The following is a 15191-nucleotide window of genomic DNA, read 5'->3' as shown; positions in this document are numbered from 1 at the left end:
AAGATCGATTGCTATAAAAGCGGTAACATGAAAGGATTGGAGCACAGTGCATCCGGAGAGACCTGAGCTCTTCACAATGGCCGGTGGAACATCCTGGCGTATCAGTGCTCTAGCTATATTTTTATTTGTCACGATCCTTTCGGCCGTACCGACACCAAGTGAGTCAATTCCAGGGGTAGTCATCTAAACCAACCCCTTTCTCTTTTTTTTATTGTATTATTCTATTCACCCCGAACTGCTGATCGAATTGTTTGTTTTGTCAAAAATCAGAAAAGGTTTCCGAATGAAGCTCGAAATTTTTCAACCTGTTCGTGTGAAACTGTTTGTTAAAATTCATTCTGATTTCGGATTGACCCTCATGCCAATACTCGAAATTTTCTTCTGTAGTTCGATTTCGTAATTTTAATATGTATTGTTATGCCTCAAGTTTGAATTTATAATTATCTAATACAGCAGAAATCTCTAACGATTGCTGTTTGTCAACAAAAATATTCGACAAAATTTAAAAACAAATTAGACGTGGGTACTCATCCTGTTCTAGGCATTCAGGGTTGCAGTCATTATTTTGAAATAGTGTAAAATGTGTATTTCAAATAGAAAATATTTTTAGTAATACTTTAGAACTGACTAGAATTCTCCAATTTTGACATAATCTTAGCAAGTTTTAATCAAATATTGATGCTTCTAAATTCTTTTAATCGTCTTACTACTTTAAATTATTAGATTACATTCATTAATTGCATTCATTAATCATTAAATTGCATTCTTGTCATAAATCATAAATATATTCATCATCAAATTCATAATTCATAATTTTCAGAACGTGAAGCAGAGGTGATAAGCGATGCAGAGGTGATAAGCGATGCAGAGGACACGACATTGTCGACCGAACTGAAGCCTCCACCACCACCGAAGGAAGAGGATAAACATCAATATGTGCTTTTTGTTATAAATCTTTACGGTGTGAAAAACAGCAGTGCCGAGAAATCGGACGAAATGTTCGAAAATGAGATTCTCGAAAGGGTGCCAGAACTGACAGGTGAGGTCACAAACACGGATTAAACAAACCATTGTTTCTTACAAATTCATTTCGCTATCAATTGTGGAAGTTATTAACAACAAGTACCCCATCTGGTGCTCCACTGACTGGTAGATCAAGGTTGACAGATATCAGAAAAAAAAAATTTTCCTCGCGTGGTATTGGAAAAACCACAATTTTCTTGAGATTGTGCAAGTTTAACGAATTCTTTCAAAGTTAAAAAACGTTCGTACCACAATCTCCATAGTTATCCCATATTTTGCAAAGTTTCAGCTTTCATTAAAAAAAAATATCATCGCTCTATCTCATTTCTATCGAAAGTTCTTTGATTTTGACACAGATTTCGTCGGTTTGGCCCATAGTGCATCGTAACCGCTAGAGCGGGCCCTGCATGTACCACAGATTTTTCAAAATTACACAATAATCACCGGTCGGTAATGTGTTAACTAAATCTCGAATTTCATTAGGGCCGCTGGCCACCGTCCTCCTGGTGATCGAGGTCGACGAAGATGAGGAAGATACCGATGTGCCAGTGAACCTTGACGAGCTAGCCGACGACTTTGAATACGGAGAGGGTTTCAACGTGGAGAGGATCAACCAATCCGGTGAGACGAAGGTACTCCGGGTGAAGCTGGACAAGAGTGACGCTGAGGGCATTTTGTTACACCAACCGAAAATGGACAAGATGACGAAAGTCCGTAACAGGAGGTCGCCTTGTCTGAAGTGCAAGCTGAAGGGCTACTTGGGAGGTGGCAAAAGCGGCGGAGGAGGCGGAGGAGGTGGGTTTGGAGGTGGATTCGGAGGCGGATTTGGCGGCGGATATGGAGGAGGCCTTGGAGGTGGACCTGGAGGATGCGGTGGTGGAGGTTGTGGTGGAGGAGGCTACCCTGGTGGTGGCTACTCTGGTGGTGGCTACCCTGGTGGAGGCTATCCCTCCGGTGGTGGTGGCTACCCCAGTGGAGGCGGATGTGGAGGAGGAGGATGCGGCGGCGGAGGTGGGTATCCCAAAGGTGAAGGTGATTAGCATGGTGCTCCCTGGTCAAAATGAGCTTCTAGTTGGACAAAACTATCTTCAGCTATCCAGTACAATAGAAATTGTCTACCTGAATTGCAACGAACTGGAGTGAAATAGAAATTTATTTTCTTTCTTAACACTTTACCTTCCGGAAGCCTATTAATAGTATTTTCAATAATTGTGCTGTAACAAAGAAAAAACATAGAAATTTTCTTTTACATTGCGATCTCAAATGAAACGTTATTGTGGGTGACTTGTTAGTTCACAATGAAAATTCCTGTTGAAATAGCTATTGAAGGTTCCATTAAAAAGTGTTTATTCATAGATTTTTCAAAATTATGCAATAATCACCGGTCGGTAATGTGTTAATTAATATGTTTGCTAGAAATAATATAACATTATTTCCTAAGTTACTTTGTCTTTGCATGATTCCTCAAGATCGTGGTTCGGTAGACATCCTGTTAATATTATAGAATATATTTATAATATTCGTTCACACTAACAAGGAAAGGACCCCAAGTGTTCGACTTGATTTAGCATACATCCCTAATTATGTATGCTAAATATTAGGTGTAGTAACTCAATAGTTTTAAAGATATAAACAATTAAAGTTTCGTACCTTTCCATTAGCCGTATCTTTGAAACTATTGTGTAACTACGCCTAATATTTTGCGTACATAATTAGAGATCCATATACCATAATCTCACGAAAAATTATCAAAACCGAAGTCGGACACTTGGGGTCCTTCCCTTGTAAGAGTCGATGGTAATGACCTCAGGAACTAGGTCTAACCTAATGGTCTTAGATTTGGTCCAGCTAGGAGACTCATTTTAACCTACTGGTGGTGGTAAATGAAATCGCTGTGGCCCACGTAGGAGACAATGTGGTCTTCATTATCATTGAAACATTGTGCACATCATTGTCTTCAAACCAATTTGCATGTGCTCTGAAACGAAGAACAAAGGAACGACTTTCTGCATGTTGTTCTCAACATCTTTCCCCGATTTATAACTCTTTAATGCAATTCTATTAATATTCGATTATTTTTGAAATTATGTAAGTCATCGACACGTTGCGGTTTTTCGAAACGAGAGACTTTGTTTAAGACACTCAAGTGACATTTTGATGAACTGTAGATTGTAAACTGTATCGTGTATGATAAAAATAAGTAGATCAATTGCCAAACAGTAAAAACATTAGAGAAAAATTTGGAAATACCGTCGTATTATTTTCAACCAATTAAAATGGTTAAGAAGTGGCTATTATATCTTGCAATTAACTATGATGGACAGTTATTATTACCGAGAGTATAGGTCAAGTTTCTCTTTTTGAAAAACAGGCTACGAGAAAGTGTTACATCTGTTCTTCTCTGATTTGACCATGCCTATCTACTCATAAGAGATCGCACTCTCATTTCATTAAAAAAAAACTTATATTTTCATTTGATTACATACATAATATATTATCGTTTCTCATAACGTTTAATATTTAAAAATTTCTCATTGATCAATGCTCAATTAAATAAAACATTTGATTATTAAAATACCCTCTTCTGATACTAGGAGTGACATAAATAAATTGATTTTACAGCGTAAAAATTATTTTATTAGTTTTTTAATCAATGCAATTTTTAAATGCAGTCTTCCTGGTATTAGTAGAGTAAGTTAATTACTAGACTGTGGATTTTTTTACGCAAAATCAATATTTTGCATTAGTTATTAGAAATAGAATCCAAATAAGAACTTCTTTTCTTCTTTAACGATTTGAACAATCTTGCTATAAATGCATAAAATCTGCAGTCTACTAATCATTCAAGCTTTGGCAATGGCGGCATGCTTCGGGTGTTAAGAATATTGCGCAGTAGTAGTCAACTGACAATGTCATCTTTGATACACTCTACCAATTTTTTCAATTTTACAATAAAACTAGTTTATACTCTCTCACTTCTCTCACTCATTCAATTTGAACAGAATGAGAAACTTAAACGGAACTAATAATTGCACTGAATAATTTTGTACTTTGCCAGTATATAATCTAAAAAAACAACTTCAACACTGTAGCTAGGAATAACAATATAGTTAACGAACAATATAGCTAATAGCATGGGTTCTTTTATTACATTTTAAGCATGCAGTAGATAATTATTACTCCTTACAATTCTGAATTGACGAGACGAAAATAACTTAGGTTTAACATATAGAATAAGTTTATATTGAATATTACAGTGTTCTATAAATGGTACGATCTTAGTTTGTAAGAGATTGTGTGAGAAAAATTGAGTACACGTCGATTTAGGTCTACAACTGCAGCATCGCATCGCTTCTGCTTTTGACGCTAAATGGTTTTTATAGGAACACAAACAATTGGTATTGTACCAGTAGTTGTTGTACCTGTTGCAGCGAGTTATCCATCGTATCATCCGTCCGGAGGCGGTGGTTGCAATACTTGGTAAGCTTTCTCAACTTTATAATGAAAGTATACATAAAGATATACATACCAGCAGTTTCTGAAAATATGCTTAAAATATGCACAATTTCCATTTTTCCTTTAATTCGCTATATGTATCTCGGCAAGAAAGTCAGATCGAAGCAGAGATTCTGCCGATTCGATTGAAAAATACAAAAGAAGTGCCTTGAAGAGAAAGAAACGCTCTTTCTATTACTTTTTTGCACAAGATTCTACGATAATTTTTTCGCTTTCTGGAGCCAGTTAAACTTTAACAAGCCAGTATTTACTTCAATATTGAATAACTCGAGTAAAAAAAAATCGCACAACAATCAACAACCACACATTTTACACAGGAAAGTTTACCCTTCCAAATGACATTAACGCGATTCATCAAAAAAATTTGTTTCTCCCCGTGTGATATTACAAAGTTGCACAAAATTTTTGTTAACCGTCAATGTTGTCTTTATCCCGCTATAACTTCGTAAAAAGCCAACATAGAAAGAATTTGAAACAGAGCGTCCGAAACTAGAGGTTTCACGCTTTCAAACCACTGTTTAACGATATCGATACACCAATTTTTAACGGAGTTATGATCATGCAAACTAGTACGCAGAGGTGATCCGTTAATTCTTTTGAGAAGTGTGCATAAAGACATCGAAGATCTTTCGTTTGTATATGCTCGTATTACATAACGATATTAGTCTTGAAGAAAACGCAAAAAACCAATTTTTAATAAATGAAGAACCAGAATAAATGCTATTCAATTCGTTGAGCTTTGAAGTATTAGAAAATCCGCGAATAATGCACTCCATCTAGATATATGAGATGTGATAAAAAGAAGTGAAAAGAAGGTATAAGATAAAGTTTGATGGCCTTGCTGATAGCTGACCCCTGTATATCAGTCTGTCAAAATTCGTCGACCTGTAATTGTCCGAACAGAGTTGGGCAAAAATTTTTATTCAGTCCGGTAGCTGCTATACTAATTTTTGCGGAATTTCAGTGGCGGTGGCGGCGGCGGGCATGGCGGATACGGCGGAACTTCGTATTCCCAAGCCTCAGCTCAGGCTTCGGCGCAATCTTGGTACGTGCGAAGTTTCGCTTACCTGTACACCGGGTAGACGTCCCGACGATTTATCGCGCCTGTTAATGAAATCATTTTTCTTTCAGGGGCAAATAAAGCAAACGGACCGCGCGCAGTGAACGAAGAGAGGAGAGTTAGCAACTTCATGCTGCCCGTGCTCATGCGTGTGTTTTACAAGCGCGCGCTCGCCTAACGGACCCCGGACACATAGAACGCTTGAACAACATGAATTTTTGAACGATCCGACGCGTTCGTCATCTTGATCACCCATTTCTTGAACCGTGTGTATCGAGCATCGAAATAAATTAAGGGAATACGAGACACAGCCGATTCGTTTTTGGTTTCAATAAAACACACCGGCGATTTATCGCATTATCCGAGCGGCTAAGCGACTCGCAGGAAATAATCGCGGGTCGCGCCGACATAATTGATGCCCGTCGTTAGAGGGGAAGAAACGACGCGTTAACGAGCATTCATTTTGCATACTATGCACGTTAACGGTCGTCTCTGCTCCTCTCTCTACGATCGATGACGTACCTGCGTTTACAATCGCAAAACGATCGATCACATGTTCCGCGATCATTTTTATACGAGAACTCCTGTCGGCCTTGGAAAGTTTACTATGATCCTCCGGGAAATCTAATGGAACATGACACACCATTGTTCTCGCGCCGCGGTAGCTACAACCTTGCAACTTTCATTGCTAATTAAACAGACACGCGCGATTATTTATGAACCAACCGACGAAAAATGCGTAGCCGCAACTTCGAGTCGCTGCCAGTTCAACTTTTCGCGTTTCCTGCTACCGCGTTGGCTACCGTTTCATGTGGACTCTCCAGATAAATTACTTTGGGATTTTCGGATTTCTCTTGGAGTGGGTAGACAACATTATATGTCCATAACTGTACTAAATAACGTAAACATAGACTATACTAAAATCACGTTCGGATCATATATTTGACAAAACAAAGTGCTCACTCATGTACACATACAGTGGCTGTACAAAGTATTCGTACACTTTTTAAAAACTAATAACTTTTTTATAATTGTATCGAACGACCTGATTTTTTAGAATCAATTAGAAGCAGTGGTTTACGAAATGATATGCAGAGAAGATTTTCCAGAAATTATAATTTACAAGGTCACATGCAAAAATAAAGAAGGGATTTTTTAAAACTTTTTAGTTTGTGCCCTCAATGAAAATTTAAAATATGTTACGAAATGATATGCAGAAAATTTAATCACGCTCAAACTTTTAAATTCAATGTTGACTGCTGCATATGCCAGTAACATTGGAAAGTTTTAGCAGCTCTCGTCTCTATCTCAATTTCTACTTCCAGTTGTGAAAATAATAATGCTGTATAAATGAAACATGTCGCCCACATGTTGAGAATAATATTACCAGCAGATAGATCGAGTATGTGAACGAGAGATTTCATAGTTGTAATATGTTTCTAAATGCAACGTGTCACGTTCATAAATTGCGGAAAACTTCAACGAGCATGATCTACCAAAGAAATTTATGATCATACCTTGCATGCGTAGAATTCATCTGGCTTTCTTTATGCAACACAGGAGAATTTAAATTGTATTTTTTAGTAAAAAACGAAGTGATGTACATGTGAATAGTTTCAAAATATTGTAACTGACAGAGAAATGGTATTAATAATGGAAGCATTGGGCCAAATGTAATTTTTATTGCATATTCGTTGCAATAAGACTGTGGATCTTTATGCAAATGTTCCGAATTTTGTGGAAACTGAAAGAGAGAAATTTTTTTATTAATATAAGCCTCTTCTTGTACTTTAGACATTTCGATACGCCACAAATGCATAAAGATCTGCAGTCTAGTAATAATCATTGCATTTGAACCCTAATTAAATTAAAAAAGAAGTAAAGCAATCATATCCTTATATGGTAAAACACTTTGTACAATATCCTATCAAAATGATAATTTTCAAGCAAAATTAGAATCCTACATGATACTAATTCATCAGTAATAACTGTGGCAAGAGTTTGATACCAAGAACGTTAAGTTTTAACATACCAGACTGAAAATACACCAGTTTAAAGTCCAACTTTGCAAAAACTAGGGCGGACTTATCCCACTCCACCTTGATATTCAAAACGAGAAGTGAATTTCAGTAGAAGAAATACAAAATATATTAGAAGAATTTTTAGAGAACTATCTGTACATTATTTTCAATATAGAACTTATTAAAAGTCAATTTTTATTTCGCTCCAGTTTGTTGGAGTTGGAATTTTTCATTCTCCATAAAAGTCCGCAGTCTATGAATGACAATACAGGTCACGCGTAAATAACTAGGTAAAGCCAAAATTGATTTAAAAGAGCAAACATAAATTCCAAACTTGTAAATTACCATCTCTACTTACATAATCGGGGGAACATTTATTTAAATATATTCATAGAGAAAACCATAGCAGTACACAGTAATAATATGCACATCCATGGACTGTGCCGATTCCTTGAAGAATGGTTTTCCACGAAAAAATGCCGATTCAAGCGTGATTAACATTAATGCTAATTTCCGAGAAATCCGCATCGCACCGAAAGGAAAAAATAAAACGAAGGTTAGACGGTTGTTCTGCGGCTAAATGTCCACGTTGCATCGTCTCGGATGATATGCAACATAAATTAGAGAAGACTAATCGCCCGTTATTAAACATTGACAGACACCATGACTCAACTTTATCATAATCACCTGAGAAACAAGGCTGCAGATACTCTCCGGCATTCGGCCGCGACTGTATCGCCTGGTCGTATACATCTCGCAAGTAGCAAGTTGTAATTATGGCGCGAGTTGGGTGAACATAACGGTAGAGTTCCGATTCTTTTCTCTATTTTTCCGAGCCGACGCGACGTCAGAGAATGAGTACGCGCGCGCGTTCAACGAATTCCCCGCCGAAATGGAGCTCGAGCTCCGCCATTGCGTAGTTTCCAAGCTGCCGAGGACACGCGGATATTATTTCGTTATCTTCCGAAAGGTTGCGGTAACAATAGGCTCGTCAACGATACAGATTCGGATCATTTAAGCGAAATTCTTGAAAAAAAACTTAACTAGTTTGGTCCACTTTCAACGTGGAACGATCCAGAGGCTGTTCAGTTTTTTTTCTGGCAAAAAATTAACAGTCATCCGGTCATTGACCTACGGGATAAAAACAACTGATTTATTGTCACGTCAGCAATTATCTCACTGTAATTAAAAACTGTTTCTTACTCTGCTCCGTACTTATTTTCCGTGTAGATCAATGATCTTGTCGACTAGTTTTAAATCGGAATTGAACGAAAACGTTCTGACTTTCGCGAGTTAATAAATTTAATGAATTAACTAATCGTTACTTTAAACAAGTGTCTCTAATAATTCGATAATCCTCTGTCAAAACGAATAATGTCCAATTTAATGTTCCACAGTGATTGCTAAATAATAGACTGCAAAATAAAAAATTGTTTCATGAATTGCGAGATACAGGAGCTACATAAATATTTATTTCTTGCATTAACACGTTTAATTTCTGAACTGTATGCAAAGACAGCTGAATAATTTTCCTTTAAATAATAATTTCAGAGGTAGGTGTTACACTACATTGATTCTAAAAATTTGCGGAATTATGAACGATATTGCTGTCGCTTTTAAACAATTTATTGAGAAATATTCCCAACAACTCATCTTTCATTTTTAAAACGCTATTAAAAAATTGCCGGTAGGTAAAGCGTTAATAACTTTAATATTGGAAACAATATATTGAAACTCTTCAATTTTTTAAATGTTTCTACAGTTTTCGATTCCCATTTATTTTCGCGATAAACGCGTGAAATCTTCAGTCTAGCGATTAGAAGGCGTTCCGATAAAAACCTAGTGAAAATGTGGGTCTGCAGGTCGACGAATGAAGCCCGGTGACTTCCATCAAAGTCTCAATCATGGACAGTGCTTTCCCAATCCTCTTCTTCACCATTTTCTTCTCCACAATTCACGAGTATTTTCCGGTCGTTGACCGTCGCCGTAGGCGATCGGCCCTCGAGGTCTTCTGGACAAGCGGAGCAATGAGGAAAAACTGGGCGAACCAGAGGCGATACACAAAAACTGACTCCGCCGAGTGAAGTAATCGGACCTTGGTTTCTCCGTCCATCACTGGAAGTAGTCACTGTGTGCGACGAATTTTAACGGAGGATATACCTGAAAAATCAAGGACCTCCTGGAATCCTGCTGGAACAGTGCCATCTCTCCTTGCGACAACAATCTTGAAAATTGATGCACGATTTTTTTCGTCGTTTCATCGAGCTTTGAATGAAAGGTGTGCCACCAACTTGACAGTGGTACAAGTTACACCATGAGGACTTGTACCTCGCTCCACGAAACGGTGCCAAAAAAATCGTGCACAAATTTTTATAGCATTTACAAGAAAAATGTTTGAAAGTTTTTGAAGATGTTTGGATTTGCAGCATTTTTTAGGAAAGATGGGTCTTCAGTTTCTCATCTGCTGCATCGCGTTAAAGTATCTCAGAGGAAAATGAACGCTACTCTGCAACAGTAGGGTCCAAAGTCGCCATCTATGCTATGCTTGAGTCCAAATAAGAATGTACTTATTAACCGACGAATTTAAGACTCTACTGCGCATATGACTCTAACGGAATTCGTTCATTGGCTAATCTCCCTACTCGTACTCCGCCGACCACGCGATCATTGGCTGACGCCATGAATTTTATGACTGACGCGCAACAACATGCCCAGAACAAGTACATTCTTATTTGGACTCAAGTATACAAATAAGTCGATGGAAGTCCCATAAAAAAATAATTAAGAATAAAGAAGTTTTGTTTTGACCCGGTATCGGATTACCCGGCGTGTTTTCATTGCTCGGCGACCGAGGCAGCTCGAGCTTGTTGGCCCCTTGCGGGGTACGCTCCCCAGTGGAAGGGTAGGTGAACTGACTTAGAACGATCACCTCTTAAACTTTGACATTACTTATTAAATACTTTCTGGATCCACTGTATATTTACGAGTATGCTTTCGAAATTTTAACGATCGAGCCGCCAATGTCAAGGCTCCCATCAGTCATCGTCGACGTCGCTGAAAGACTTGAAATATTGCAGCTACAATTCCGATGTGTAATTTGCGTAATAGAACAGAAAAATCAGATTGAAGCGATAATCAATCCTATTCGATCAGGCTGATTGCTCGGATGATTGATGCGTACGTAGGTCGTATTTTCAGTGACACGTATCAGCAATTGCCCCCGTGACTAATTGAACCAGGTGGGTAATAAGCCGGACCGTGAAACGCGTGCGACGCGCGACGTACACGCTCGGAGCCATTCGTTGCAGTACGGAGTCGATAAATCCTATCGTTTGAAAGATTAATTGGTTTTCGTTAGGTCAATGTCTCATGTAGTATGTATCCATAGCAGTGGATACTGCTGACCCAGTTGCTAGTCCGTTATTCCGAATAGATTTTTTCTGACCACTAATATAAACTGGCAGTTCGAACCATTTGCTAGTCAACGCCTTGTTAATTCGTTCTTGCGATTTGAAACACAACGGTAACACTGATCTCACCATTTTTTTCTTCTTGTCGCACAGTGGAGCCCCGAAAACCTGGCAGAAAATCGAAATATGAAAATTCAAGTATCCATGATTATCCGTCCGCAAATTATAGTTAAGAATATGTTCTTGCAGAATCAGTAAAACATAACGATATGGAAAGGCTAAGTTCTATATTTCGATTGAGTTTCGTTACGGGGTGAAAAATAAGTATGTTTTGATAAGTACGCGACAATATTTACCAACCAAATTAAGATGGCTTGTTCGTCTTGTGGTAAATGAAGGATTACATATCGTGGCATTTAGAAAATATCGTAATATTTATAATAGTTACACTGAACTTTTTTTACACATTCCCAAGGTTTTAGTCATGTTCCCAGCGCCTCCCAGACAATTCTTCTTTTCTTTTGCAAAATGTCGAGAATTGATCTAACAGTACAAACATCCAAGAAGAAAGAAGAGTAAAAGATGAAGACATCACTGATACCAAACCCAGAACAATAAAACATATCAGAGAAATTATTACTCGGAACGCACATGACTTATCGATTATTACATTGCGTCTCCTCGGTCTATCACCACGAATTCGTTGGAATGCAGGTAGTAACAATGCCCGTAAATAATGTTCTTATCTCCGCAAGAAGAACACGTGGTAGTTCCAGGTTCGGCGACGATCAATTACGTCGCATGATTTATACAAGCGCCCTGAGACCATGGTCAACGTCAGTGCTCTTCAGTAATGCAGTCATCGAGAAAGCGAATGGATATAATCGGCACGGAGCTCCATCCATCGCGAGCCACTTCGCCACATATTGATACTAATCGCGACCGTGATAAGCAGAGTGAAATATCGCCAGGTGAATCGCGATCGGATTTTTCAGACACACGCCCCTCGTTGCTTCTCCTTTTGCTCTTGTCTATGACTTAAGTTTCTCTGCGATTACAGAACGACGCAGGGCTTTAATTTAATCCTCGGCGACGTTAGGGCTCGTAAATGAAACCGGTTGCATCCAGCTGCACTGCGGACGGAAAGCTCTCTGCACACTGCAAACACGTTGCACCATGGCAATTTTCCTTTTCGAAAAAATTTACCTTGGCCCAGTCACCAGATCTGGAAAATTCATTCGAATTCAGGGGAAACAGTTACTCTCTTTCTGCCAGTACTGGATTAGTCCACGTGACATTCTGACACGTGCACGACTAGGGTTGCCAGATCTTCGATATTTGATATGAGTTTTCTATATATGAACGTGATCTTTACGTGCCTATAGGAATTTTCAAAAATCTTTGTTTGAATAAAAAAGTTTAAAATGTGCTGTGTACCTCTTTTACTTGAACTCCTATATTTTGAGCCTATCTCTTATATACATAATTGCAGTTTTCACTACTTCTTCTATATTTAGATAAAACATTTCTGGCAACCCTATGCACGACAGAGACGGAGCGTGTCACGTGACCAGGCCGTGGCGGAGCGTGGGGAATAGCGCCGTGGAAGGGGAAGGTACAGTGGTGGCACGAGTTTTAATCTGGCGACTCTGTGGAAGATTAATTGAGCTGTAATATCAATGAACGAAGTGTCGAAAGATTAATGGAAATTTCAATAAGCATTTAAATGAAAAAGTGAGCTGTAATAATGAAATATTTTACATTCTATTGAATTGAGGGGAGAAGGTTTTCCCCTTTCTGCCAGTACCGGACAAGTCACGTGACATTCTGACACGTGCACGACAGAAATGACACGCGTCACGTGACCGGGCCGTGACGGAGCGTGGGGGAATAGCGCTGTACAAGGGGAAGGTAGTGTGAAAAGGGACGAGTCTTTATCTGACGACTCTGGTTACTGCTTCGTGAGGATTCAGTCCTAGTCGAAGATTCGATTGCGGAAAAATTCGCGGTATGATGCTCCCAATGATAATCTGAGACAGCTCGTAATGCAACAAGAACATCCTGTTTGGCAAGTGCGACCGATCTAGTTGCACCTCGTTCTCTGCCACATGCTTAGCATGGCAAACAGGTGGTGATCGAATTATTTTCACCTGATCTGAAAACGTGTGCGATCCGACATTCATTTTCTCTTGTCGGTCTTTAAGTGGAACTGACTTTCCATGCTTCGCGCCAACAATTTCCAAACAACGAGGATTGATATTACTGCGGATTTTTCTGCGAGATAAAAATCGTACATTCTTAATGAAATTTGGATAATATAACTAGTCATTTTTGTCATGAATGCATTTTTTTATTTAGAAGATAAAAATATATTTTTAAACTGTATTTCTTTTTCCATTCATTTCAAACGCGTTCAAACAATTGTATTTTACCAGTAGACGATGTTTTGCGATCTTTGAACACTTCATCTTACAAGCAATGGTAAATATGCCAACAATATGATTTTTGTTAACATTTCTCGTTAGTGACATCACGGATTAGCATTAATTTCCACGAAGCAGTGTACCTGCTCTATTGATAAATCAATTTGTAAATAAAATTCTGTAATTAGCGATATGGCAAACGCAAAGCGATTAGCAATATTTATAACAAACCGGTATTCCGTAAAAGCTTATCTGTTAAATCAAGGTGACTGGTTCTCTCGTAGATATGACGCGTACGATTTAGAAAATGACGACTATTTTTTCCACCGAAATAACGTGGAAAGTTTATGCGATCGACCTACTAAGCCTGGATTTGAACTGTGTCAATAGGCGAGATTATGTATGCATCCACATCCGGCAATACGCAGTATCTAGTCGCTAGTCACTTACATCCTTCTTTGACACGCATAAGCGGAAAAGGGGACGTCGATCGATGATACCAGTTGCTAGTCATGCAATAGAGCCGACCGGTGCTCGAGCAATGTAAAATGGAAAGTGACGCAATTTTTAATTACTATTCCCATGCTGTTAATAAATGCCTCGCGTTTCAATTAATGGATAGACAGAACGGTCAACATGTTTAACAAGTGTTTAATGGTTGACAAGTGTCAGTACATAAATTCAATTTACACTGACTGATACTCTTCATTTTTAAGCTCGTTCAATTTTCATTTTATTTATTGCTGCCTATTAAACGGAGAAAAGATAAAGATGTCAAAAACAGTGATGTAGGGAATTCAATTTATCGAATGGATGGAAATCCATTGCAACAAACTGTTGTAAAATTCGATTAGAAAAATTGCTTTGTGACTGTAACCGTTTTGATGACATTACAGCTTTTTATATAAATATTTAATGTTCAATGGGAAAGACAGAATCTGACATTTAAAAATAAGTATAATAAGAGTGTTATGTTAAAGTTAAGTAAAACGATGCTGTGTACAAATTCCATTTCCCTAAATAAAAGGGCCATTTCTTTCTATTATTCAAGCATCATGCGAATTCCTTAGTTAATTCTCCTTTTTCATTTCAAATGCAGTTCAAAATTCGCGAACGCACATTTGGAACAATAAAATCATCTTTTTTCGTTTAATCTTATATACAATACGAAATATTAAATAATAACTGTGTGCAGCAAGTTAGCAGGAAAATTTTAAAAACCTTTTGGATATGAAAGAAATATTCAGCATTTTCTGATCACAAAACCGAGAAAAAGAAGTGTGGCGATTTGAAGACATCACAGTTCATCAAACAAGAGTTTTTGCACGTGTCAGTTGCAACAGAAAACTTTCAGAAGAACACATCAATTCCTGACCTTTCGTCCAGGATACATCATTGCCCCCAGGCCATTCATTCGTCACAATATCGCTACGTTAAAATATCGTAAAGACGCCCGCTTTTTCCATTCTATTTTGTCCGTATCAATGCAGCAACAAGAACTCAACATTCAAATTATCCTGTTCCTGATCTGAAGCGGATTAAAGGAAATTGCTAGTAGATCTACTCTCGTAAAATTAGACAAGATACTGAAGATACCACGCGTTTTTACACTGCAGACACATCTCGTTTTATTTTTTCCTGCGTGCGCGTTAACTACGCGCCGACTGCACATACTGAAACTACCGTAATGCAAACAAACGAGACCAGTTTTTTAAAAGAAATACCGATGCGGGTTCTC

The 15191-nt window shown here is 38.2% G+C and overlaps 1 protein-coding gene across 4 annotated transcripts; it reads left to right on the top strand.

Moving 5' to 3' along the window:
* Positions 1–5909, top strand: LOC143221870 (uncharacterized). 4 transcript variants are annotated; one of them, XM_076447478.1, is made up of 6 exons: positions 1–158; positions 821–1039; positions 1507–1818; positions 4455–4503; positions 5504–5584; positions 5671–5909. In XM_076447478.1, exons 1-6 carry the CDS (start codon positions 77–79, stop codon positions 5678–5680), a joined length of 753 nt encoding a protein of 250 aa, XP_076303593.1. In that variant the 5' UTR covers positions 1–76; the 3' UTR covers positions 5681–5909. The 4 variants fall into 4 exon arrangements, with proteins under 4 accessions (XP_076303593.1, XP_076303592.1, XP_076303591.1 ...); XM_076447477.1 differs by having other exon boundaries at positions 4407–4503; XM_076447476.1 differs by having other exon boundaries at positions 1507–2034.
* Positions 5910–15191: the final 9282 nt, after the last annotated feature.

This window comes from Lasioglossum baleicum, chromosome 3 (genome assembly GCF_051020765.1).
Source record: "Lasioglossum baleicum chromosome 3, iyLasBale1, whole genome shotgun sequence".
NCBI lineage: Eukaryota > Metazoa > Arthropoda > Insecta > Hymenoptera > Halictidae > Lasioglossum > Lasioglossum baleicum.
The sequence above is the reverse complement of the archived record's forward strand: the minus strand, read 5'-3'. Positions and strand labels throughout refer to the sequence as shown.

What these genes read in the sequence shown, in the direction of transcription:
- LOC143221870 (XM_076447475.1), top strand. Translation starts at nt 77, where the DNA reads ATGGCCGGTGGAACATCCTGGCGTATCAGTGCTCTAGCTATATTTTTA. An exon ending in AGGAGGATGCGGCGGCGGAG is followed by an intron (nt 2,035 to 4,406) that starts GTGGGTATCCCA and finishes TGGTTTTTATAG; the next exon opens with GAACACAAACAATTGGTATT. An exon ending in GGCGGTGGTTGCAATACTTG is followed by an intron (nt 4,504 to 5,503) that starts GTAAGCTTTCTC and finishes GCGGAATTTCAG; the next exon opens with TGGCGGTGGCGGCGGCGGGC.